General features: G+C 37.7%; 4 protein-coding genes and 1 pseudogene across 6 annotated transcripts; all 5 read right to left on the bottom strand.

Annotated features, from left to right (window-relative positions):
- Nucleotides 1–238: 238 nt before the first annotated feature.
- On the bottom strand, nucleotides 239–3,493 carry LOC113685967 (uncharacterized). 2 transcript variants are annotated; one of them, XM_089206333.1, is made up of 4 exons: nucleotides 2,957–3,493; nucleotides 2,526–2,853; nucleotides 1,892–1,925; nucleotides 239–1,593 (listed from the first exon to the last, which is right to left on the bottom strand). In XM_089206333.1, exons 2-4 carry the CDS (start codon nucleotides 2,838–2,840, stop codon nucleotides 890–892), a joined length of 1,053 nt encoding a protein of 350 aa, XP_089062459.1. In that variant the 5' UTR covers nucleotides 2,841–2,853; nucleotides 2,957–3,493; the 3' UTR covers nucleotides 239–889. The 2 variants fall into 2 exon arrangements, with proteins under 2 accessions (XP_089062459.1, XP_089062460.1); XM_089206334.1 differs by having other exon boundaries at nucleotides 2,526–2,840.
- Nucleotides 3,494–5,825: 2,332 nt separating this feature from the next.
- On the bottom strand, nucleotides 5,826–8,982 carry LOC149046008 (uncharacterized). Its single transcript, XM_089206332.1, has 4 exons — nucleotides 8,782–8,982; nucleotides 8,350–8,674; nucleotides 7,587–7,620; nucleotides 5,826–6,996 (listed from the first exon to the last, which is right to left on the bottom strand). The coding sequence occupies exons 2-4, from the start codon at nucleotides 8,659–8,661 to the stop codon at nucleotides 6,296–6,298; spliced, it is 1,047 nt and encodes a 348-aa protein (XP_089062458.1). The 5' UTR covers nucleotides 8,662–8,674; nucleotides 8,782–8,982; the 3' UTR covers nucleotides 5,826–6,295.
- Nucleotides 8,983–11,447: 2,465 nt separating this feature from the next.
- LOC149046007 (uncharacterized) lies at nucleotides 11,448–13,431 on the bottom strand. Its single transcript, XM_089206330.1, has 3 exons — nucleotides 13,144–13,431; nucleotides 12,487–12,520; nucleotides 11,448–12,188 (listed from the first exon to the last, which is right to left on the bottom strand). Exons 1-3 carry the CDS (start codon nucleotides 13,204–13,206, stop codon nucleotides 11,485–11,487), a joined length of 801 nt encoding a protein of 266 aa, XP_089062456.1. The 5' UTR covers nucleotides 13,207–13,431; the 3' UTR covers nucleotides 11,448–11,484.
- Nucleotides 13,432–14,269: 838 nt separating this feature from the next.
- Nucleotides 14,270–18,504, bottom strand: LOC149046006 (uncharacterized; annotated as a pseudogene). The gene is made up of 3 exons (XR_016186570.1): nucleotides 17,018–18,504; nucleotides 16,282–16,315; nucleotides 14,270–15,690 (listed from the first exon to the last, which is right to left on the bottom strand). The product of XR_016186570.1 is annotated as an uncharacterized LOC149046006 (transcript).
- Nucleotides 18,505–20,449: 1,945 nt separating this feature from the next.
- LOC149046005 (uncharacterized) lies at nucleotides 20,450–23,318 on the bottom strand. Its single transcript, XM_089206331.1, has 3 exons — nucleotides 22,566–23,318; nucleotides 21,873–21,906; nucleotides 20,450–21,284 (listed from the first exon to the last, which is right to left on the bottom strand). The coding sequence occupies exons 1-3, from the start codon at nucleotides 22,872–22,874 to the stop codon at nucleotides 21,106–21,108; spliced, it is 522 nt and encodes a 173-aa protein (XP_089062457.1). The 5' UTR covers nucleotides 22,875–23,318; the 3' UTR covers nucleotides 20,450–21,105.
- Nucleotides 23,319–25,937: the final 2,619 nt, after the last annotated feature.

Raw genomic sequence — 25,937 nt, 5'->3', positions numbered from 1 at the left:
AGATAATATTACACGCACTTGTCTCACTTTACAAGACAAACGTTACCCTCAGTACTTACTTTGCTTAAAATGCCAACAATTGAATACAACGAACATTCCATTTCTCCCCTTAACACATCAACACTATTTACAGTACTACCATTCTCTGGGCTAGTCGATGCTCTGACCAGCTTGGGTTCCCACCCGGTCATCTAAGTTTAGAGCATGCGCAGAGGTGGCCTCTTCAAATAATGCCACAATAGTGAAAACCTCTCTCTTTCAGATTGTCAGTTTTTATTCAGTTATTGGACTTTACGATGTGTTTCACCGGTTCCTGATTGTGTATACACCGGAATATCTATTAAGAATTATTCCTCAACGCCTTCACGAAAGGAATTTCGCCGTAGGATTTGTTTATACCTGGATTTTACATGCTTTTGCATTATTGCATGATTTTGCCTCTCCCTCCCCACTCTCTACTTCTTATTTCTAGCTGTTCACTTTTGTTTCAAGGTAATTAGAGTCTTTTTCGGTTTTCTCAAGTTACGAGGAATCGTCTGTAAACCGACAAAGCAATCGTGGATAAATATCGACACCCAATTGAAAATTGCTCTAAAAAAAGGAATCCAGGTGGACAATCAATTGATTTTACATGATGAACCTAGCGAACACTTCGCTCGTGTTCGTCTAACCCTTGAAAATGCCTAAAGCATCAGATTTAATATTAGGTACAAAATTCTTACTTTTCGCTGCTATAAGCATATCAGAATTTGAGGCAAGATAGAATAAGACAGCTGATCATTTCATCGATTCTTATCACTTGTTTGCTAGGTAGTTTATTGATATGAACGAAGAAAGTAATCAGCCCTCGTCATATGTGTGAGAATTCATTTGTTACAGTCTGCCTTGGCTATAAGCCTCGAATAAGAATATTACCATGTGGAGTTACAACATTTCTCATTTGGTTGGGCGAGTTTGTTCCGGAACGATCATGGGTAGGAAAGTGGTTCATGGTAGAGCCATCAAAATAGTAGTACACGGTGTTCCACGGCCCACTCAAGGAGAACAGTGGTCCATGGCTTTGGGGCGACTTGTTTGGAAAAAAAAGGGAAGGAACCAACGTGTTACTCGGATCATCCGGCACCTGTTTAATTATCGTACAGTTGACGCCACCTTCCTGCCAATCAACCAAGCTGCCACTTCCCGGATCACACACCAGCCAATTGTTTATGTTGCTTTTGATGAGTACCTGTCTGCCGAGTTGCCTCCAGAGTGAAAAGTTCATGGCGTTGTAGTCTGTTTCATTTAATGGAGGAGTTGCGGAGATAGGAACGTCCGCTTGAGATCTCACCGGCCAATTTGGCCTCGGAGTGATCGCATTTGATTTACGCCTAAAATGACGGTAGTTAGTGAAGGAATAACTCCATACAAGAGTCCAACCTCCTCCATCAGTTTCCATGTCACAGTAAGCCTTGAAAGGATTGGCCTGAGATCCACCACTTGGATTAATCCAATAAACACCCGAAGGGGAAGTGGGATATTTCCTGAGGAGGGTCTGGCACGAGTTTCCTATTGAATGCCGGGTTGAACCAGAGTGCAAAGGAGTGGTTTGACCTGGTCCAAGAAATTTAGAGAGAGGATGACAGGATGTTTAAAGATTAAAACTAGGTTTCATAAATATTTCCTAATGGTGCCGCGTCGGTGGGAGCGTATAAAAGGGTAATTTGGTAATATCAACTAAATTGATAACGTAAATTGGCCACTGTATAGAGTTTCAAAGCTGACGTTGCGTTGTGGCTTTGAAACTCTTTGCGGTAGCCAATTTACGGTATTAACTCAGTTGATAATGCTAAATGATAGTTTACATCAGTGTTATAGCTACCAATTCAAACAATTTGCGTCTCAGTCTTACCTTGGGATGAGCCGGATGTTTTTGGTAGGTCAACCTGTATTGGCGTTAGACAAAACATCTCAATTAACATCCATACTTCATGCCATGTGCATCTTTAAGGAATTCCTAAAGGCCCATTGGCACAGTGTATCTTTACACTTTTGGCTTCCGCTTTTAACCGAACGTTTTATGGGTGTTTGAATAAAGAAACTGATATTGAATGAACTTGCTTTGATCATGCATGCTTTCTGAGGAAACTGTGGTGCTGCGTGTGTGTGGGGTATCGCAAGATATTTTGGTGTTATCAACTGAGTCGTTAATGTATACCTGTCACCGTAAAGAGTTTCTAAAGCTGACGTAGGGTTAACGCTTGAAACGAATACTCATCTCAATTTATTTACGTCGATCTTTAGAGATATTTCTCTTTCTTTGGACTTACAGAGCAATGTAAATAAAACGCCAAAGTCCTGTTATGTTCATAGTTTTTCCTAAACAAAAATTACATTTTGCGTAATGTTTTTCTCGTGAAAGGATGGTGAAAGTAACCATGATCGCTGTGAAGAAACCTCCCCTTTGGTGGGAAGGAAGGAGGGTTGAACTTGTTGGTGGTAGTGCTAAAATTATCGTGTTTTGAGTTATCATCAATGGCAAATACCTTTGTTAAATATATAGAACCATCTCGCTGGTAAAGATGCCCAGCTGCTGAACTTGTTTGCATTTCGCCGCGAAGAAGGTGACAAAGTCTTTGGTTTTCTAGAAAGTTTGCTCTTCTGCAAGAAGTTTCCCGCCCACACAAAGCAGAACAGAAAAGCAAAGAGTCAGTTTTGCCAGACCAAACGAGACTTTCCTCACTGAAACCGAAAAAGCTGTTTTCTTTGATTTGGAAGAAAACGCCATGGTCGGCTCCTTCAGTAGTCGTCTTTGCCAAGAACAAGACGAAAGCAAATCGGTACACGACTTGAAATAGCATCTGTCAAGAGAATCTTACGACAAATTTTTTTTATTTAGTAAACATATGAAAATAAAAATTGCCTACTTGTTGAGAAAATGGCAGAAAAATCAGAGAGGCAGAGAATATTTACTTACGCTTTTCGTTTATGAAAAACACCGCGCGACGGTCAGAAACCTTTCTGAATAGATCTGCATCGTTAGTGTTAATTGTAAATTTGCTGATTCTGTGATCTTCGTCTGAAAGTGTATTTCTCTATTTGAGTGGTGCAATATAGCTTTGACATTTTGTTTTCTAACAATAAATTTTCAATTACTCCCAACTCTATTATGACATTTAAATGAAAATCGCAAGTCCTGCAGGTTTTTAATGCAATCATCATAACGTCTAGACAAACAGAATGTGGAAACACCGGAAAGACTATAATGTGCTATTTCATCTTAAAAAGAGAAAACCATTAAATCTACAGTAAAAATTCTATCCTGTTAGATATCTGGCATTGATTGATAATTGATTTTTTGAATGCAAACTGTAAGAATGAAAAGCTTAATTTCTGTCCGGCTAAAACAGAGTCACCATCAGATCTCGTAAACATTTAAGACGGATGGAACAGCCTCATCTCAGAGGTAGACATTTTGAATTTTAAGTCAAATTCAGCCGAATATATTTGCAGAAATAATGTTTTTAATGCTCGAAATTTCGTTTACTATGTTAAAATATATTGAAATATCATCAGCTATTCATTAAGTAATCCTTTCAATCTAATGCTATACTTTAAATTTATTCGTTGCATTTATTAAATTTAGTAATATGTGTTTAATGACTTTTTCAAGCTCGAACTAAAATATCTCTCACGCATTTTTTGCACCTTTGATTCCTTAAATATGTTTTGTGTGCCGGTGTCAGATAAGTAATGTTCACTTACCTTTGGTGTTCTATGTTCTTTCGGTAGTGGCATTAAGCCTTTTGGTACAGAAAACAAATCAGTTTAGACTCGTGATACAGCAACTCATCCAGGCTGCTTAATACGCTGGATGAAGAACCTACATACTCTTTGATTCATCATCATCATCAACATCATCTTTCATTTGCCTTATTTACACAATACAAAATATCTATTTACAGCAGTTATAGCTGGAAGGCTAGGCCAATTCAGTGATTATTTAAGTAAAAACTCTTGCATTTTCGTCTTAAAACTAAGAAGGTTTGTCGAACGAGTGACTGAAACAGGAAGAGAGTTCCAAATGTTAGGACCTTGGTAGAGAATTGTAAATTGCTTGAGATTTGTACGGCACAAATGCGTTCGACAATTACTAGCTGTTCTGGTACCATAGTTGTGAATTTGACTATTCGTTACAAAAAGATTGAGGAAGCAATGGAGGCAATAAGTTATTTCTATAATAAAAAATGAATTTGGCGATTTCAAGCGTATTGACTTGGAAATATATGAAATTCCTGGTTTGGAGAATAAAGGAGCGGAATGGGCTCGATAGTCTGAGTTGGTGATAGCCCGCACAGCTCGCTTTTGCAAGTAATAAATTCTGTTTAAGTTAGATACGTATGTGGACGACCAGGCGCAGTTACAATAGACGATATAAGGATAAATTAAGGTGTAGTACAAAGTGAGTTTGGTTGTAGAGGATAGGAAAAAGCGAGACCTGAACATAATACCTATTGATTTAGCGATTTGTTTACATACATAGCTGATATGGTGTTTTCAGGTGGGATGATCATCAATATAGACCCCAAAGAATTTAGTTATTTTAGATTGTTGTAGGGGTTTACTTCCAAAGGAGAGAAAAATGCTGGAGTTAAATTTCTTCTGTCTGGGTTTAAAATTACGTAGTTAGTTTTCTTTATATTAACTGAGAGCTTATTGCATTTTAGCCAAACACCAATATTTTGGAGTTCATCATTAAGTAAGGATTCTAAGCAATTTGGGTTTGAGTGAGAATAAAGGATACTGGTGTCATCAGCGAAAAGCAGAGGGTCTATTAATTCAGAGGCATTAGGGAGCTCATTTATGTATAGAATGAACAATAGAGGGCCTAAACTCGAACCTTGAGGCACACCACACTTGATGGTTTGCACTGGAGAGCAAGCTTGATTGAATTGGACAAATTGCTGGCGGCAAGAAAAGTAGCTTTTAAACCACTGCAGAGCTGCGTCACGCATATAATAGTGCTCCAATTTGGCAAACAAGATTTGATGGTCGAGAGTGTCAAATACTTTGGAATGATCTAGGAAAACACCTACCGTTGTTTCGTGTTGGTCGATTGCAGAAGCTATTTTATTTACCAAATGAATTAGTGCGTACGATGTTGAGTGATTTTTCCGAAATCCAAACTGACAGCGGTAAAGTATATCGTTTTTTTTTTTCAGCAAATTCTACTGAGCGATTGCATATGACTTTTTCGAAAAATTTGTAAAAATTAGACAACATAGAAATATGTCTGTAGTTTACAAAAAAGTTTGGATCCTCTGCTTTGAAGATGGGAATAATTGTGGCGATTTTAAGTTTGTCCGGGAAAATGCCTTTTAGCAGAGATAGATTGATAATATCTGCCGATGGAGCAGAAATAAGGTGAAATGAATACTTAGTGACATGCATTGGGATACTGTCATAGCCAGGAGCCTTCTCTGAAGCGAACATGCCACAAATGCTTTCCAGTTCACTAGCTGTGGTGAGCTTTAAGTTAATAGAAGGATGGTTATTATCACCAAGATAAGAACGAAAAGAAGGATTCACACTAGGTATAGATTTAGTTAGGTTGGAACCAATGTTTGTTTTTTTTCATACCCTTTGTAAAGCCCGAAATGATTACCAAATCCTATTAGGCAGGGCAAACTCTATTAGGTCAAATGAAGAGGTGCTCCCTACCCCTCCCCCATCAAGCCTAAAGCTGTCGTTAGGGCAAACTCTATTAGGTCAAATGTAGAGGTGCTCCTTACCCCTCCCCCATCAAGTCTACAGCTGTTTAGTAATCTGAGGTTTACATCGCAAACTGTAGTTCTAAACATGTTTAATGAAGTGATTGTGTAATAGATATCCTGTGCAGATTAACATCAGTTTTAACGTTTAGAGTGTTAACTGTACTGTCTTTCAGAAAACTAAATGTTGTTTTGCGTTACACATTTTTTATTGCGTTACCAATTGGCGCATGTTCTCTATAGAGTGTTCCGCAAAGTAGGAGATCTCGCTCGTGCTCATCTCATAGGAGCGAATCAAGCGTGAACCTTTAGCTTCTAAAATCTGATCCGAAATTCTTCTTTCCAGTCCAACTTGTTTTCAGTGAAAAAGTATCGCTAGGAGTTAAGAGTTCTATCAGAATAACACCATCTAGCTGATACGTTGATTGATTTTCGTCATTTGTTTGCCAGGTAATGTAATGATTTTCCGGGTAATGCAATCAAGTTTTAAGAATTTAATCACCTCTTGAAGTATTTGTGTGCAAGAGTTTGTTATTGTGTCTTTGCTACTCGGCTCGAATAAAAATGTTGCCATGTGGATCAGGAACATTTTTCTTTTGGTTGGGCTTATTTGTTCCCAGAGGATCATGGGTAGGCCAATGCTTTCCTGTGTAACCGTCAAAATAGTAATAAAAGCCACGCGAGTGCTCACTCACATAGAACAGCGGTCCATACCGATTTTGTTGGTCAGGTGAAAACTTAGAGGGGACCACTTCGTGACTTGGGTCAGTCACGTGTTTGATGATCGTACAGTTTACATCACCTTCCTGCCAATCAACCAAGCTGCCATTTCCCGGATGACACACCAGCCAGTTGTTTATGTTGCTCTTAATGAGCACCTGTCTGCCGAGTTGTTTCCAGAGTGAGAAGTTCATGGCGTTGTAGTCTGTTTCATTTAATGGAGGAGTCGTGGAGATAAGAACATCTACTTCAGATCTCACCGGCCAGTTTGGCCTCGGAGTGATCGCATTCGATTTACTGTTAAAATGACTGTAATTAGTAAAGGAATAGCTCCATACTAGTGTCCAGCCTCCTCCATCAGTCTCCATATCACAGTAAGCCCTGAAAGCGTTGGCCCGAGATCCACCAAAAGGATCAATCCAATAGACACCAGAGTTTGAAGTAGGATTCGTCCTGTGGAGGGTCTGGCACGAGTGACCTACTACTGAATGCTGGCTTGAACCTGAGTGCGAAGGAATGGTTTGACCTATTGGATCACAAAGTTTTGACAGGTTTTTGTAATGATTAAAACTGGTTTTGTAAAGATTTCTGTATTGAAGACCAGTTCTCAGTTCCCAATTCATCATCTAGTTCTTATTCCCTCACCTGCTCATCGATCTGACCATTCAACGATAATTCAAGCAAGTATTACTCAGTTTTAAAATTTTCGATGTTTGCCAACTTTATTACGAAATCACAATTTTGATATCACGATCACAGTCTTTCAAAACCATGCAATGGCCAACTTCCGAGTTTTTGCGTCATGTTTTTCTGCGGGTTTACAGCTAAAAAAACTGCTATCAATTGTTCATTTATCATTTGACCCCTATAAATGACTGGCATCTAATTTTCATTACAAAATCACCCCTGAATCAGAATCACGAAAATAAAGGAAATGATCACCAACTAACGAAGCTCCTGATCGATAAACAAATTATTTGTCAGTACCTTAGGAAATGTATAGAGACCAGTATGCCTGTAGAATATGCATACTAACGATAGGCTGCAGAGAGTTAAATATAACAGTTTAAATCTGTATCCTAGTTACCAATATCAACACTAATCTTCCACTCTCACCTTGGGTTGAAGTGGTTATTCCTGGGAGGTCAACCTGCATTGGAGTCAAACAATACATATCAGTTAATACCCATACCTCGTGCATGTAGGCGTACAAAGTTCTTGAAGGCTCATTGGGTAGCAATTGTGTGCTCTCAGTTGTTGGTGGCTTCAGCTTACAACTGAACAATTTATGTGCTTTGGATGATAAGCTTTATTATGAAATGAACTTCTGGTAATTGGTCTTGTCATCTCCATTTTTTAACTAAAGGGGGTAATTTTCGAAAGGAGCGGTGGCGTTAAGTCGGTGGGGTTTACAACAAGATAATTTGATTTATCAACTGATAATGTAAATTGGCCAACATTTCTGAAGCTGAAGGGGGGCCATGGCTCGAGACGTCAGCTCTAAAATCTCTTGAAGGCGGCCAATTAACATTATCAACTCAGCTGATAAAACCAAACTACTTTCTTTAACGCGTATCTCCATTGATTATGCTGCTCTTTAAGAATATTCATGCGTTTTAATATTTTCCATTTTTAATTACTTCGGCGCGCTATGAATTAAACGCTCTGGTCTTTTTCTTGATTTTTTTTTTGGCTGAAATTAAATTTTTTAGAGTTTTTGTCTCTTGAAACGATGGAAACAGTAATCAGTTTTGCTGTGTAAAAGCCTTCCCTCTGATGGGAAAGATCGAGCAACGGTTTTCTGGGTCGTGACAATGCTAAAATGAACGCAAGTTGTCATCCGAGAACTATAACATGTGAAAAAATCAACGTGAAATACCTTTTTTAAATAAAAAGAGCCCTCCCGCTCTAAAAGCCGCCCAGTTGCTGAATTTGTTTGCCCTTCGTCACGAAGAAAATAACAAAGTCCGGCGTTTTCCAGAAAGTTTACACTTCTGCAAGAGGCTTGCCTCATACACAAAACAGAACAGGAAAGCAAAGAACCCGTTCCCGACCACAAAAGGCTTTCTTCTCCAAAGCTGAAAAATATATTTTCTTTGATTTGAAAGAAAACATCATTTTCGGCTCCTTCAGCTGTCTTTGCCGCTAAGAACAAGACGATTGCAAATCGGTACTCGATTTGAAGTAACATCTGTCAAGAGAATCTTGAGACAAAATCAGGTATAGTCAGTAAACGTCTGAAACATATAAATTACCTGCCTAAGGACAAAACAGTCAAACAAGACAGAAAGGAAGAGAAATTTAAACCCACCCTTTTCTGTTGATGGAAAAACACCGCCCGAAACACAGAAACCTTTGTGAACAGATCTGTATCATCAATATTAAATGTTAATTTAATGATTCCGTGATCTTCGCTTGACCGTTCTATTTTTCTATTTGGATACAGCAATACAGCTTTGACATTTTGTTTTCTTAACAACACGTTTCCAATTACTCCACAACTCTATTTTGACATTTTAAATGAAATGCACAAGTCTTGCAGGTTTATAATGCAATTATCATGACTTTTAGGTAAACAGAATATGGAAATACCGGAAGGCTGAAAAAAAGAAGATTGGTAAGAGACAAAATTAAAACTGATCATGAAACACAGCCTTTTGTATTAAACACCTGGCAAAGAGGAGTTACTTTCCTGAATGGAAATAAAAAAGCAAGGCTTGCATAATTCAGCAAGAGAATTGGATCAATTACAAGTTTGATGATGTTGCAGATTGTTGGCTACAGTTGTAAAACGTGCTAAAAAGGGCAGGCTAAATGCGCAGATACCAAATAGTGCCGAGAATTTGCTAGAAAAATGAAAGGATCCCTCCCTGTGATTTTTAATGATTTCTATTTTGCTTTTCGTTCGGCTTTTTTTTCTTGATGTCTTTTGTTTGTTTAATAAAGTCTGATAAAGTAGAAACAATAACATCGCAAAAATTTATAAAAATTAGATATACAGTCCGAAAAACAAGGATTTTGCCCTAGGGAACAGCGGAAAGTATATTGATTAAATTGTAACTTTCTCTCAGAATATTCGCGGAGGAGAGTCAAGTGGTAATTTTGTGATACGAGAAAAAATCTTAGGTTCGTCAATGAATGATTTGAATATGAGGAAGCGAGAATCTACAGTGACCTACCTTAAAGATCGCGATCAATCCCTATTACGAAAAGGTTTACGCTATTGACAAGACCAGACAACGTTTTATTTACATAAAATCAATTTAATCAAATTGTAATAATTATTTTATTTGACATTATTTTCAAGGGAATGTACTATCTTGTTATTGCTGATTTATTAAAAAATCATCAGTGGTTGGGCATTCTCTGTGTCTTTACCAGCTGTTTTAGCAAGGAAAACTAATCAAGTAATATGAATTTGTTTCACTTGAATTTTCCTTATGACTGTTTTGTATGCCCTTCCCTGAGTAAATGTGCTATAAGAAATATACCGATAACGGGAACAGGTGCTCATCACAGAGCAACTAACTTTCATAAACTAATTTAACAAATGAAATGCTCCTTGATCATGGACAGGCCAGTTACGCCCTGTGGAACCGTTAAAATAATAGTACGGGTTGACGGTTTAGAAAATCGGTCCACAGCTTACTATCCGTTCAAAAAATGAGGATGCCGGTGTATCTTTGCACGTTTCAGTCACGTGATTGATGACCTGACAGTTGATGTCAGCCAATTTTGCAGGTGGTTTAACCAATTCTCTTTCTCCGTGGGGTCAAAACTGAATGCCACAGCAAGAAAGAGTCTAAAGGAAGGACTATAAAAAGAATTGGCTGCCAATTAACTGTCAATTAGGGGGATCATAGGAACATTCCAGAGCCTTATTAGGGATCCAATGAATTTTATCGTGAATCAACCAAACATCTTCTCACCCCCGGCGATAGTAATGACTGGCGTCTTAAGGATAAATTAATCACAGTGCATTACATCTTTATTAACTTCCGCCGCTTCTCATTCGATCCCTTCATACTGAAGTCAAAATTTTAACTACTACTTTCCCAACTTTATTTACAACACTATACGTTACTAAGTGTACATAAAATGCCCTTAAATAATATTACATATCCTTATCTCACTTTTCAAGACTAAAATTATCGCCAGTACTTACTTTGCTTAAAATGCCAACAATTGAACACAGCGAACATTCCATTTCACCCCTTACCACCACAACACTTTTTACGGTACTACCACTGTTTAGGCTGGCCGATGTACTGCCTAGCCTGGGTTCCCACCGAGCCATCTAAGTTTAGAGCATGCGCAGAGGTGGCCTCTTCAAATGATGCCACAAGGCCACATAGTTAAAACCTCTCTCTTTCAGGTTGTCAGTTTTATTCAGTTATTGGACTTAACGATGTGTTTCACCGGTTCCTGATTGTGTATACACCGGAATATCTATTAAGAATTTTTCCTCAACGCCTTCACGAAAGGAATTTCGCCTTAGGATTGGTTTATACCTAGATTTTACATGCTTTTGCATGATTGCATGATACTGCCTCTCCCTCCCCACTCCCTACTTTCTTCTTATTTCTAGCTGTTCACTTTTGTTTCAAGGTAATTAGAGTCTTTTTCGGTTTCTCTTAGAGTCTCAAGTTACGGGGAATCGTCTGTAAACAAACAAAGCAATCGTGGATAAATATCGACACCCAATTGAAAATTGCTCTAAAAAAAGGAATCCAGGTGGACAATCAATTGATTTTGTATGATGAACCTAGCGAACACTTCGCTCTTGTTCGTCTAACCCTTGAAAATGCCTAAAACGTCAGCCTTAATATTAGGTGCAAAATTCTTACTTTTCGCTGCTATAAGCATATCAGAATTTGATGCAAGATAGAATAAAACAGCTGATCATTTCATCGATTCTTATCACTTGTTTGCTGGGTAGTTTATTGATATGAACGAAGAAAGTAATCAGCCCTCGTCATATGTGTGAGAATTAATTTGTTACAATCTGCCTTGGCTATAAGCCTCGAATAAGAATATTACCATGTGGAGTTACAACATTTCTCATTTGGTTGGGCGAGTTTGTTCCGATACGATCATGGGTAGGAAAATGGTTCGTGGTAGAGCCATCAAAATAGTAGTAAACGGTGTTCCACGGCCCACTCATGGAGAACAATGGTCCATAGCTTTGGGGCAACTTGTTTGGAAAAAAAAGGGAAGGAACCAACGTGTTACTCGGATCATCCGGCACCTGTTTAATTATCGTACAGTTGACGCCACCTTCCTGCCAATCAACCAAGCTACCACTTCCCGGATCACACACCAGCCAATTGTTTGTGTTGCTTTTGATGAGGACCTGTCTGCCGAGTTGCCTCCAGAGTGAAAAGTTCATGGCGTTGTAGTCTGTTTCATTTAATGGAGGAGTTGTGGAGATAGGAACATTCGCTTCAGATCTCACCGGCCAATTTGGCCTCGGAGTGATCGCATTTGATTTACGCCTAAAATGACTGTAGTTAGTGAAGGAATAACTCCATACAAGAGTCCAACCTCCTCCATCAGTTTCCATGTCACAGTAAGCCTTGAAAGGATTGGCCTGAGATCCACCACTTGGATTAATCCAATAAACACCCGAAGGGGAAGTGGGATATTTCCTGAGGAGGGTCTGGCACGAGTTTCCTATTGAATGCCGGGTTGAACCAGAGTGCAAAGGAGTGGTTTGACCTGGTCCAAGAAATTTAGAGAGAGGATAACAAGATGTTTAATGATTAAAACTAGGTTTCATAAATATTTCCTAATGGTGCCGCGTTGGTGGGAGCGTATAAAAGGGTAATTTGGTAATATCAACTAAATTGATAACGTAAATTGGTCACTGTATAGAGTTTCAAAGCTGACGTTGCGAACAGGCTTTGAAACTCTTTACGGTGGCCAATTTACGGTATTAACTCAGTTGATAATGCTAAATGATAGTTTACATCAGTGTTATAGCTACCAATTCAAACAATTTGCGTCTCAGTCTTACCTTGGGATGAGCCGGATGTTTTTGGTAGGTCAACCTGTATTGGCGTTAGACAAAACATCTCAATTAACATCCATACTTCATGCCATGTGCATCTTTAAGAAATTCCTAAAGGCCCATTGGCACATAGTGTATCTTTACACTTTTGGCTTCCGCTTTTAACCGAACGTTTTATGGGTGTTTGAATAGAGAAACTGATATTGAATGAACTTCCTTTGATCATGCATGCTTTCTGAGGAAACTGTGATGCTGCGTGTGTGGGGGGTATCACAAGATATTTTGGTGTTATCAACTGAGTCGTTAATGTAAACCTGTCACCGTAAAGAGTTTCTAAAGCTGACGTAGGGTTAACGCTTGAAACGAATACTCATCTCAATTTATTTACGTCGATCTTTAGAGATATTTCTCTTTCTTTGGACTTACAGAGCAATGTAAATAAAACGCCAAAGTCCTGTTACGTTCATAGTTTTTCCTAAACAAAAATAACATTTTGCGTAATGTTTTTCTCGTGAAAGGATGGTGAAAGTAATCATGATCGCTGTGAAGTAACCTTCCCTTTGGTGGGAAGGAAGGAGGGTTGAACTTGTTGGTGGTAGCGCTAAAATTATCGTGTTTTGAGTTATCATCTTAAAACTGCAACATATCATCAATGGCAAATACCTTTGTTAAATATATAGAACCATCTCGCTGGTAAAGATGCCCAGCTGCTGAACTTGTTTGCATTTCGCCGCGAAGAAGGTGACAAAGTCTTTGGTTTTCTAGAAAGTTTGCTCTTCTGCAAGAAGTTTCTCGCCCACACAAAGCAGAACAGGAAAGCAAAGAGTCAGTTTTGCCAGACCAAACGAGACTTTCCTCACTGAAACCAAAAAAGCTATTTTCTTTGATTTAGAAAAAAACGCCATGTTCGGCTCCTTCAGTTGTCGTCTTTGCCAAGAACAAGACGAAAGCAAATCGGTACACGACTCGAAATGACATCTGTCAAGAGAATCTTACGACAAATTTTTTTTATTTAATAAACATATGAAAATACAAATTGCCTACTTGTTGAGAAAATGGCAGAAAAATCAGAAAGGCAGAGAATGTTTACTTACGCTTTTCGTTTATGAAAAACACCGCGCGACAGTCAGAAACCTTTCTGAATAGATCTGCATCGTTAGTGTTAATTGTAAATTTGCTGATTCTGTGATCTTCGTTTGAAAGTGTATTTTTCTGTTTGAGTGGCGCAATATAGCTTCGACATTTTGTTTTCTAACAATACATTTTCAATTACTCCACAAGTCTATTATGACATTTAAATGAAAATCGCAAGTCCTGCAGGTTTTTAATGCAATCATCATAACAGAATGTGGAAACACCGGAAAGACTATAATGTGCTATTTCATCTAAAAAAGAGACAACCATTAAATCTAGAGTAAAAATTCTATCCGGTTAGATATCTGGCATCGATTGATAATTGATTTTTTGAGTGCATTCTGTAAGAATGAAAAGCTTAATTTCTGTCCGGCTAAAACAGAGTCACCATCAGACCTCGTAAACATTTAAGACGGATGGAACAGTCTCGTCTCAGAGGTAGACATATTGAATTTTAAGTCAAATTCGGCCTAACATATTCGCAGAAATAATGTTTTTAAAACTCAAAATTTCGTTTACTATGCTAAAATATATTTAAATATCATCGGCTATTCACTAAGCAATCTTTTCAATCTAATGTTGTACTTTGAGTTTATTTATTAAATTTAGTAATATATGTTTAATGACCTTTTCAAGCTCGAACTAAAATGTCTCTCACGCATCCTTTTAACCTTTGATTCCTTGAATTCGCTTTGTGTGCCGGTGTCAGATGAGTAATGTTTACTTACCTTTGGTGTTCTATGTTCTCTCGATAGTGTCATTAGGCCTTTTGGTACAGAAAACAAGTCAGTTTAGACTCGTGATACAGCAACTCATCCTAGCTGCTTAATACGCTGGATGAAGAACCTACATACCCTTTGTAAGGCCCGAAATGATTACCAAACCCTCTTGGGCAAGGAAAACTCTATTGGGTCAAATTTAGAGGTGCTCTTTACCCCTCCCCCATCAAGTCTGCAGCTAATGAATGGTCTGAGGTTTACAACGCAAATTGTAGTTTTGAACATGTTTAATGGAGTGATTATGTAATAGATATCCTGTGCAGATTAACATCAGTTTTTAACGTTTAGAGTTTTAACCGTAATGTCTTTTAGAAAGCTATCTGTTGTGTTGCGTTACATATTTTTTAGTAGGAGGTCTCGCTTGTGCTCATCTCATAAGAAGCGGACCGCGCGTGAACCTTCAGCTTTCAAAATCTGATCCGAAATTCTTTCTTTCTGGTAGCGATACTTTTCCACTGAAAATAAGTTGGAGATATTTAGAGTTCTATCAGAATAATATCATCTAGCTGATACGTTGATTAATTTTCGTCACTTGTTTGCCAGCTAATAGAATGATTTTTTCGGGTAACTACAAAGAGTTTGTTATCATGTCTTTGCTACTCAGCTCGAATGAAAATGTTGCCGTGTGGATCAACAACATTTTTCTTTTGGTTTGGCTTATTTTTTCCGAGGGGATCATGGGTAGGCCAATGTTCCCCTGCGTATCCGTCAAAATAGTAATAAAAACTTTTCGAGGGCTCTCTTAAGAAGAACAGCGGTCCATACCGATTTTTGTGGTACGGTAAAAACTCAGAAGGGACCACCTTGTGACTGAGGTCAATCACGTGTTTGATGATCGTACAGTTGACATCACTTTCATGCCAATCAACCAAACTGCCTTCTCCCGGACGACGCACCAACCAGTTGTTTATATTGCTCTTGATGAGGACCTGTCTGCCGATTTGTTTCCACATTGAGAAGTTAATGGCGTTGTAGTCTGTCTCACTTAATGGAGGAGTTGTGGAGATAGGAACATCCACTTCAGGTCTCACCGGTCAATTTGGCCTCGGAGTGATCGCATTCGATTTACTGTTAAAATGACTGTAATTAGTAAAGGAATAGCTTCATACCAGTGTCCAGCCTCCTCCATCCGCCTCCATATCGCAGTAAGCCTTGAAAGCGTTTGCCTGAGATCCATTAAAAGGATCAATCCAATAAACACCAGAGTTTGAAGTAGGATTCTCCCTAAGGAGGGTCTGGCATGAGTGTCCTACTACTGAGTGCAAGTTTGAACCAGAGTGCAAAGGAATGGTTTCACCTATTAGGTCATAAAGTTTTGAAAAAATGGGTAACAAGTGTTTCAATTATTAAAACTGGGTTTCGTAAAGATTTTATTATTGAAGACCAGTTCTCTGTCCCCAGTTCATCATCCAGCTCTTATTCCCTCACCTGCTCATCGATCTGACAATTCAACGATATTTCAGACAAGTATTACTCATTTTTTAAATTTTTGTTGTTTGCCAACTTTATTGCGACATCATGATCACAGTCTTTCAAAACCATGCAATGTTCAACTTCCAATTTTTTGTGTCGTGTTTTTCTGCGGTATGAAAGCTAAGAAACTGCCATCAACTTTTCATTAATAACTTGACCCCTAAGAATGCCCCCTGGCATTTTCTTTTTCATTACAAAATCACCCTTGAACCAGAATCACGATAATAAAGGAAACGATCACCAACTAACGAAGCTCTTGATTGATAAACAAATTCTCCTAGCCAGTACCTTAAGAAAAGTATAAAGACCAGTTTATGGAGAATATGCATATTGATGGTGGGGTTCAGAAGGTGAAATATGGCAGTTTAAATCAATCCCCTAGTTATTAATCTCAACACAAGTCTGCCGCTTTCACCTTGGGGTGAACTGGGTATTCCTTGGAGGTAAACCTGCGTTGGAGTCAAACAATACATACAGTTAATATCCATACCTCATACGCATGCGTACGAAATTCTTGAAGGCTCATTGGTTAATAAATGTACGTGCCCGTAATTGTTGGTGGCTACCGCTTAAAACTGGACGCTTTATGTGCTTTGGATGATAAGTTTGATTTTGAAATTAACTTGTGTTAATTGGTTATGTCGTCCCTATGTTTTAGCTAAAGGGGGTAATTTTCGAAAGAAGCACTGGTGTTAAATCGGTGGGGTCAATGCAAACTGGCTAACATTGAGTTTCTAAAGCTGAAGGAGGGCCATAGCTTGAAAGACTAGCTCTCAAAACTCTTGAAGGTGGCCAATTAACATTACCAACTCAGTTGATAACGCCAAAATATCTATTTTTTAAAGCGTATCACCACTGATTATGTTGCTCTTTATGAATATTCATGCATCTAAGACTTTTCCTTTTTTATTAATTCAGCGCACTATGAATTAAACGCTCTGGTCTTTTTCGTAGTTTTCTTAAACTGAAATTAAATTTGATAGAGTTTTTGTCTCTTGAAATTATGGTAACAGTGATCACTTTTGCTGTGAAAAATCTTCCCTCTGATGGGAAACATCGAGCAACGGTTTTCTGGGTCGTGATAATGCTAAAATGATCGCAAGTTGTCATCCGAAAACTATAACATGTAAAACAACAAAGATGTGAAATACCTTTTTTAAATAGAATGAGCCATCTCGCTCTAAAAGCCACCCAGCTGCTGAACTTGTTTGCATTTCGTCGCGAAGAAGATAACAATGTCCTGCTTTTTGCAGAAAGTTTGCACCTCTGCAAGAAGCTTGCCTCGCACATAAAACAGAACAGGAAAGCAAAGAATCAGCCCCGGACCAAAAAGGGCTTTCTTCTTCAAAGCTGAAAAATTTGTTTTCTTTGATTTGAAAGAAAACACCATTTCCTGCTCCTTCGGTTGTCTTTGCCACTAAGAACAAGACGAATGCAAATCGGTACTCGACTTGAAGTAACATCTGTCAGAGAATTTTGAGACAAAATGTATAGTTAGTAAACGTGTAAAACATATGAATTACCTGCCTATAGACAAAATAGTCAAACAAGACAGAACGATCAAAAAGCAACAGAAATTTTAACCCACCCTTTTCTGTTGATGGAAAAACACCGCACGACACACAGAAACCTTTGTGAACAGATCTGTATCGTTAATATAAATTATAAATTTAATGATTCCGTGATCTTCGCGTGATAGTCAATTTTTCTATTTGGATATAGTAATACCGGCTTTGACATTTTGTTTTCTTAACAACACGTTTCCAATTACTCCACAACTCTATTTTGACATTTTAAATAAAATGCACAAGTCCTGCAGGTTTCTAATACAATTATCATGACTTCTAGGCAAACAGAATATGGAAATACCGGAAGGCTGATAAAAGTTCTTGTATGTAACAGTGTAGAAATCAAAAATTTGAAATGCAAAGTTAAAAAAAAAAGAAAAAAAGGAAATTGGTAAGAGACAAAATTAACACTGAACATGAAAACACAGCCTTATGAAACACCTGGCAAAGAAGAATTACTTTCCTGAATGGTAGTGAAAAAGTGAGGCTTGCATAATTCAGCAAGAGAACTGGATCAATTACAACTTTGATAATGGTGCAGATTTTTGGCTACCGTTATAAAACGTGCTAAAAGGGAAGGCTAAAGATACCAAATACTGCCGAGAATTTGCTAGAAAAGTGAAAGGATCCCTCCCTGTGATTTTTAATGATTTCTATTTTGCTTTTCGTTCGCTTTTTTTTTCTTGATGTCTTTTGTTTGTTTTTGCTTTTTTTCGTTCGTTTTTACTTAATAAAGTAGAAACAATAACATCGTTAAGATTTATAAAAATTAGGTATACAGTCCGAAAAACAAGGATTTTCCCTCAGGGAACAGCAGCAAGTATATTGATTAAATAGTAACGTTTTGTCAGAATATTCGCGGAGGAGAGTCAAGCGGTAATTTTGTGATACGAGAAAAAACCTCGGGTTCGTCAATAAATGATTTGAACATTATAAAACGAGAATCTGTAGTGACCTGACTTAAAGATCGCGATCAACCCCTATAACGAAAAGGTTCACGTTATTGATAAGACAAGCCAACGTTTTATTCACATATATAAATTTAATCAAATTGCAATAGTTATTTAATTTGACAGTGTTTTCAAGAGAATGTACCATCTTGGTATTGTTGATTTATTAAAATATCATCAGGGGTTGGGAATTCTCTGTGTCTTTAGTACTTGTTTTAGCAAGAAAAACTAATCAAGTAACATGAATTTGTTTCACTTGAATTTTCCTTATGACTGTTTCGTATGCCCTTCTATGGGTAAATGTGCTATAAGAAATATACGGATAACAGGAACAGGTGCTCATCAGTTCTCGGATGCAATGATTTTAAGAATTCAAGATATTCGTGTGGTTTTTTTTACTATATCTTTGCCACTCGGCTCGCATAAAAATGTTACCATGTGGAAAGTTACCAATTTTCTTTTGGTTTGGCTATGTTCTTCCCAGAGGATCATGGGTAGACCAGTGCTTCCCTGTGTAACCGTCAAAATAGTAATAAAAGCTATGCGAGCGCTCAGTCAAATAGGACAGTGGTCCGATTTTGTTGGTGCAGTGAAAACTCGGAGAAGATCACCAAGTGACTAAGCACATATATATATATATAAGGATATAAACCTGGCTCCGGTTCTTCGAAGGGCAGACATAAATAAATCTCCATCCGGTGGATAGCGCAATTTTTTGTTTTTGCTGACATTTATGCGTTGAATAGTGTATATATGGGAAAGTGCTGTCAAAAAAGCACCAATAATAAATCGGTACCTTTTTAATTAACGAGCTGAAGATATATGATGACTTTTTTCTCTAACAAAAGAAAGATCATAGTCACGAGTTTCCGTTTCCTTTTTCATGTGTTTCTGGTCTCTTAGTAAAACGTAACAACGACGAAATGATCGTCGATAGTTTCCGACAGTATCATCTACCTTTTGAACAACAACAAGGCCCCGAAGACCAGCCTTATATTTACTGGCATACGCTTTTACAGACTTTTTTCACATTTCCATTGAGCTGTATCAGACAATTATTAGACTCAAAACATTTCCTTTTCATGAACTTTGTCTGATCAATGATACTATACCAATAAGCGACCATTGAGATTTAAGTCAAATTTACCGAGTATATTCGCAGAAATAATGCTTTTAAAACTCGAAATTTCGTTTACTATATTAAAATATATTCAAATATCATCGGCTATTCAGTAAGCAGTCCTTTCAATCTGATGTTTCCTTTAAATTTGTATGTTGCATTTATTAAATTTAGTAATATATATGTAATGACTTTTTCAAGCTCGAACTAAAATGTCTCTCACGCATCTTTTTAACCTTTGATTCCTTAAATCCGCTTTGTGTGCCGGTGAGAAGATGAGTAATGTTTACTTACCTTTTTATTCTATGTTCTCTCGATTTTGTCAGTAGGCCTTTTGGTACGGAAAACAAGTCAGTTTAGACTCGCGATACAGCAACTCGTTCTAGCTGCTTAAGACGCTGGATGAGGAACCTACATACCCTTTAGTTCATACCCTTTGTGAGGCCCAAAATGATTACCAAATCCTGTTGGGCAAGGAAAACTCTATTGGGTCAAATGTAGAGGTGCTCCCTACCCCTCCCCCATCAAGCCTAAAGCTGTCGAGTCAAACTCTCTTAGGTCAAATGTAGAGGTGCTCCCTACCCCTCCCCCATCAAGCCTACAGTTGTTGAGTAGTCTAAGGTTTACATTGCAAACTGTAGTTCTAAACATGTTTAATGGAGTGATTGTGTAATAGATATTCTGTGCAGATTAACATCAATTTTAACGTTTAGAGTGTTAACTGGACAGTCTTTTAGGAAAATACATGTTGTTTTTGCGTTACACATTTTTTTATTGCGTTACCAATTGGCGCATGTTCTCTATAGAGTGTTCCGCAAAATAGATCTCGCTCGTGCTCATCTCATAAGAGCGAATCAAGCGTGAACCTTTAGCTTCCAAAATCTGATCCGAAATTCTACTTTCCAGTAGCAATGTTTTTTCAGTGAAAACAAGTTGAAGGAGTTGAGAGCTCTATCAGAATGACACCATCTAGCTGCTACGCTGATTAATTTTCGTCAATTGTTTGCCAGGTAATGTCATGATTTTCCGGGTAATTCAATCAAGTTTTAATCACCTTTTGAAGTATTTGTGTGCAAGAGTTTGTTATTATGTCTTAGCTACTCGGCTCGAATAAAAATGTTGCCATGTGGATCAGGAACATTTTTCTTTTGGTTGGGTTTATTTGTTCCCAGAGGATCATGGGTCGGCCAATGCTTTCCTGTGTAACCGTCAAAATAATAATAAAACTTACTCAAAGAGAACAGCGGTCCATACCCATTTTGGAATGTTGAAAATTTGGAAGGGACCACCTCGTGACTTGGATCAGTCACCTGTTTGATGATAGTACAGTTGACATCACCTTCCTGCCAATCAACCAAGCTGCCATTTCCCGGATGACACACCAGCCAGTTGTTTATGTTGCTCTTAATGAGCACCTGTCTGCCGAGTTGTTTCCAGAGTGAGAAGTTCATGGCGTTGTAGTCTGTTTCATTTAATGGAGGAGTTGTGGAGATAGGAACATCCACTTCAGGTCTCACCGGCCAATTTGGCCTCGGAGTGATCGCGTTCGATTCATCATTAAAATGACTGTAATCAGTAAAGGAATAGCTCCATACTAGTGTCTAGCCTCCTCCATCAGTCTCCATATCACAGTAAGCCTTGAAAGCGTTGGCCTGAGATCCACCAAAAGGATCAATCCAATAAACACCAGAGTCTGAAGTAGGATTATTCCTGAGGAGGGTCTGGCACGAGTGTCCTACTGAATGTTGGGTTGAACCAGAGTGCGAAGGAATGGTTTGACCTATTGGGTCACAAGGTTTTGAAAAAATGGAGAACACGTTTTTTAATGATTAAAACTGGATTTCACAAAGATTTCTGTATTAAAGATCAGTTCTCTGTATCTAACTCGTTATCTAATCTTTATTCCCTAACTTGCTCATCAACCTGACAATTCAATGATATTTTAGACAAGTTTTACTCAGTTTTAACATTTTTTATTTTTGCCAACTTTATATTACGATGTCACAATTTTGATATTTCAAAACCATGCAATGCCTAACTCCCGTTTTTTTTGCGTTGTGTTTGTCCGCGGTATGAAAGTTAAATAGCTGCTTCAACTTTTCATTTATCATTTAACCCCTAAGAATGACTGGCATCTATTTTTTCATCGCAAAATCAACCCTGAATTAGAATCACGAGGATAGAGCAAATGATCATCAACTAACGAAGCTCTTGATAGATAAACAAATTCTCCTTGTTAGCACCTTAAGAAATGTATAGAGACTGGTATGGAGAATATGCATACTAACGATAGGCTATAAGGGGCTAAATATGGCAGTTTTAATCAGTCTCCTAGTTACCAATCTCAACACTAATCTTCCGCTCTCACCTTTGGGTGAGCTGGTTATTCCTGGGAGGTAAACCTGCATTGGAGTCAAAAAATACATAGTTAATACCCATACCTTATGCCTGCATACGAAGTTCTTGAACGCTCATGCTTTGGATGATAAGCTTGATTTTGAAATGAACTTCTGGCAATGGTCTTGTCCTCTCCATTTTTTAACCAAACGGGGAAAGAAGCGGTGGTGTTAAGTCGGTGGAGTTTATAACAAGATAATTTTATTTCATCGACTGATAATGTAAATTGGCCAACATTGAGTTTCTAAAGCTGAAGTAGGGTCATGGCTCTAGACGTTAGGTCTAATATCTCTTGAAGGCGGCAAATAAACATTATCAACTCAGTTGATAAAACCAGAATACCTTTTTTTAAGACTTATCTTCATTGATTATGCTGCTCTTCATGAATATTCATGCATCTCCATACTTTCCCTTTTTTTATTACTTCGGCGCGCTATGAATTAAACGCTCTGGTCTTTTTTGTAGTTTTCTTGAACTGAAATTAAATTTGTTAGGGTTTTTGTTTTTTTTGAAATGATAGTAACAGTAATCAGTTTTGCTGTGCAAACTCTTCCCTCTGATGGGAAAGATCGAGCAACGGTTTGCCGGGTCGTAATAATGCTAAAATGATCGCAAGTTGCCATCCGAAAACTATAACATGTAAAACAAAATACATATAAAATACCTTTTTTAAATAGAAAGAACCAGCTTGCTCTAAAAGCCGCCCAGCTGCTGAACTTAATATTTCGTCGCGAAGAAGATAACAAAGTCCAGCTTTTTCCAGAAAGTTTGCACTTCTGCAGGAAGCTTCCCTCACACACAAAAAAGAACAGGAAAGCAGAGAATCCGTTTTAGACCAAAAAAGGCTTTCTTCTCCATAGCTGAAAAATTTGTTTTCTTTGATTTGAAAGAAAACACCATTTTCGGCTCCTTCAGCTGTCTTTCCCGCTAAGAACAAGACGAATACAAATCGGTACTCGACTTGAAGCAACATCTGTAAAAAGAATCTTGAGACAAAATCAGGTATAGTCAGTAAACGTATGAAACATATAACTTACCTGCCTATAGACAAAATAGTCAAACAAGACAGAAAGATCAGAAAGGAAGAGAAATTTAAACCAACCCTTTTCTGTTGATGGAAAAACACCGCCCGACACACAGAAACCTTTGTGAACAGATCTGTATCATCAATATTAAATGTAAATTTAATGATTCCGTGATCTTCGCGTGATAGTCAATTTTTCTATTTGGATATAGCAATACAGCTTTGACATTGTGTTTTCTTAACAACACGTTTCCAATTACTCCACAACTTCATTTTGACATTTTAAATGAAATGCACAAGTCCTGCAGGTTTATAATGCAATTATCATGACTTCTAGGTAAACAGAATATGGGAATACCGGAAGGCTGATAGAAGTTCTTTTATGTAACAGTGAAGAAACCGAACATGAAAACACAGTCTTTTGTATGAAACACCTGGCAAAGTGGAGTTACTTTCTGTTACGAAAAATTGTCTAAGTAAAGTCCCAGAACATTCTAATAGAGCATTCTAGAATCCTAAGTCATCTAGACGTGACCTTCTAGTAAAGAGAACATTCTGGAACGTTCTATTACTTACGTGATTGTTCAAATTTAGGAACCGTGTTAATCTACTAAATTTAGTTCGTTAGAGAAGTTTCTAGATCCTTATACTTTATGTATATAAGAGCGACAGTTCCATCGAACAGAGAGAGAGATTTGCGAGGAAGCTTAGTGAAGTCAAGTGCGTGGAAATAAAACAGTTTGTTGTTGTTACCGACGATCCTGAGTTTTGTCTAGAAACAACCCTGTTTTACATCGACACTCGTAACACTTTCCTGAATGGAAATGAAAAAAGTAAGGCTTGCATAATTCAGCGAGAGAATTGGATCAATTACAAGTTTGATGATGATGCATATTGTTGGCTACCGATATAAAACGTACTAAAAGGGCAGGCTAATTGTACAGATACCAAATAGTGCCGAGAATTTGCTAGAAAAGTGAAAGGATCCCTCCCTGTGATTTTTAATGATTTCTATTTTGCTTTTCATTCTGCTTTTTTTTCTTCATGTCTTTTGTTATTTTTGCCTTTATTCGTTTTTACTTAATAAAGTAGAAACAATTACATTGCAAAAAATTTATAAAAATTAGATGTACAGTCCGAAAAACAAGGATTTTCCCTCAGGGAACAGCAGCAAGTATATTGATTAAATAGTAACGTTTTGTCAGAATATTCGCGGAGGGGAGTCAAGCGGTAATTTTGTGATATGAGAAAAAACCTCAGGTTCGTCAACGAATGATTTGAATATGAGAAAACGAGAATCTGTGGTGACCTGACTTAAAGATCGCGATCAACCCCTATAACGAAAAGGTTCACGTTATTGACAAGACAAGCCAACGTTTTATTCACATAAATAAATTTAATCAAATTGCAATAGTTATTTAATTTGACAGTGTTTTCAAGAGAATGTACTGCAACATATCATCAATGGCAAATACCTTTGTTAAATATATAGAACCATCTCGCTGGTAAAGATGCTGAACTTGTTTGCATTTCGCCGCGAAGAAGGTGACAAAGTCTTTGGTTTTCTAGAAAGTTTGCTCTTCTGCAAGAAGTTTCCCGCCCCCACAAAGCAGAACAGGAAAGCAAAGAGTCAGTTTTGCCAGACCAAACGAGACTTTCCTCACTGAAACCGAAAAAGCTGTTTTCTTTGATTTGGAAGAAAACGCCATGTTCGGATCCTTCAGTTGTCGTCTTTGCCAAGAACAAGACGAAAGCAAATCGGTACACGACTTGAAATAGCATCTGTCAAGAGAATCTTACGACAAATTTTTTTTATTTAGTAAACATATGAAAATACAAATTGCCTACTTGATGAGAAAATGGCAGAAAAATCAGAAAGGCAGAGAATATTTACTTACGCTTTTCGTTTATGAAAAACACCGCGCGACGGTCAGAAACCTTTCTGAATAGATCTGCATCGTTAGTATTAATTGTAAATTTGCTGATTCTGTGATCTTCGTCTGAAAGTGTATTTCTCTCTTTGAGTGGTGCAATATAGCTTTGACATTTTGTTTTCTAACAATACATTTTTAATTACTCCACAACTCTATTATGACATTTAAATGAAAATCGCAAGTCCTGCAGGTTTTTAATGCAATCATCATAACGTCTAGACAAACAGAATGTGGAAACACCGAAAAGACTATAATGTGCAATGTCATTTAAAAAAGAGAAAACCATTAAATCTCGAGTAAAAATGCTATCCTGTTAGATATCTGCCGCATTGATTGATAATTGATTTTTTAAGTGCAAACTGTAAGAATGAAAAGCTTAATTTCTGTCCGGCTAAAATCACCATCAGATCTCGTAAACATTTAAGACGGATGGAACAGCCTCATCTCAGAGGTAGACATTTTGAATTTTAAGTCAAATTCGGCCGAATATACTCGCAGAAATAATGTTTTTACAACTCGGAACTTTGTTTACTATGTTAAAATATATTCAAATATCATCGGCTATTCATTGAGCAATCCTTTCACTCTAATGTTTTCCTTTAAATTTATTTGTTGCATTTATTAAATTTAGTAATATGTATTTGATGACTTTTTCAAGCTCGAACTAAAATGTCTCTCACGTATCTTTTAACCGCTTTGATTCTTTAAATTCGCTTTGTGTGCCGGTGTCAGATGAGTAATGTTTACTTCCCTTGGGTGTTCTATGTTCTCTCGATTGTGTCATTAGGCCTTTTGGTGCAGAAAACAAGTCAGTTTGGACTCGTGATACAGCAACTCGTCGTAGCTGCTTAATACGCTGGATGAAGAACCTACATACCCTTTGATTCATACCCTTTGTAAGGCCCGAAATGATCACCAAACTATGTTGAGCAATGCAAACTCTATTAGGTCAAATGTAGAGGTGCTCCCTACCCCTCCCCCATCAAGCCTACAGCTGTTGAGTAGGGCAAATTCTATTAGGTCAAATGTAGAGGTGCTCCCCACCCCTCCCCCATCAAGTCTCCAGCTGTTGAATAGT

The sequence above is a fragment of the Pocillopora damicornis genome, chromosome 5 (assembly GCF_964200805.1).
Source record: "Pocillopora damicornis chromosome 5, jaPocDami1.2, whole genome shotgun sequence".
Lineage (NCBI taxonomy): Eukaryota > Metazoa > Cnidaria > Anthozoa > Scleractinia > Pocilloporidae > Pocillopora > Pocillopora damicornis.
This window is presented reverse-complemented; position numbering and strand designations above follow the sequence as displayed.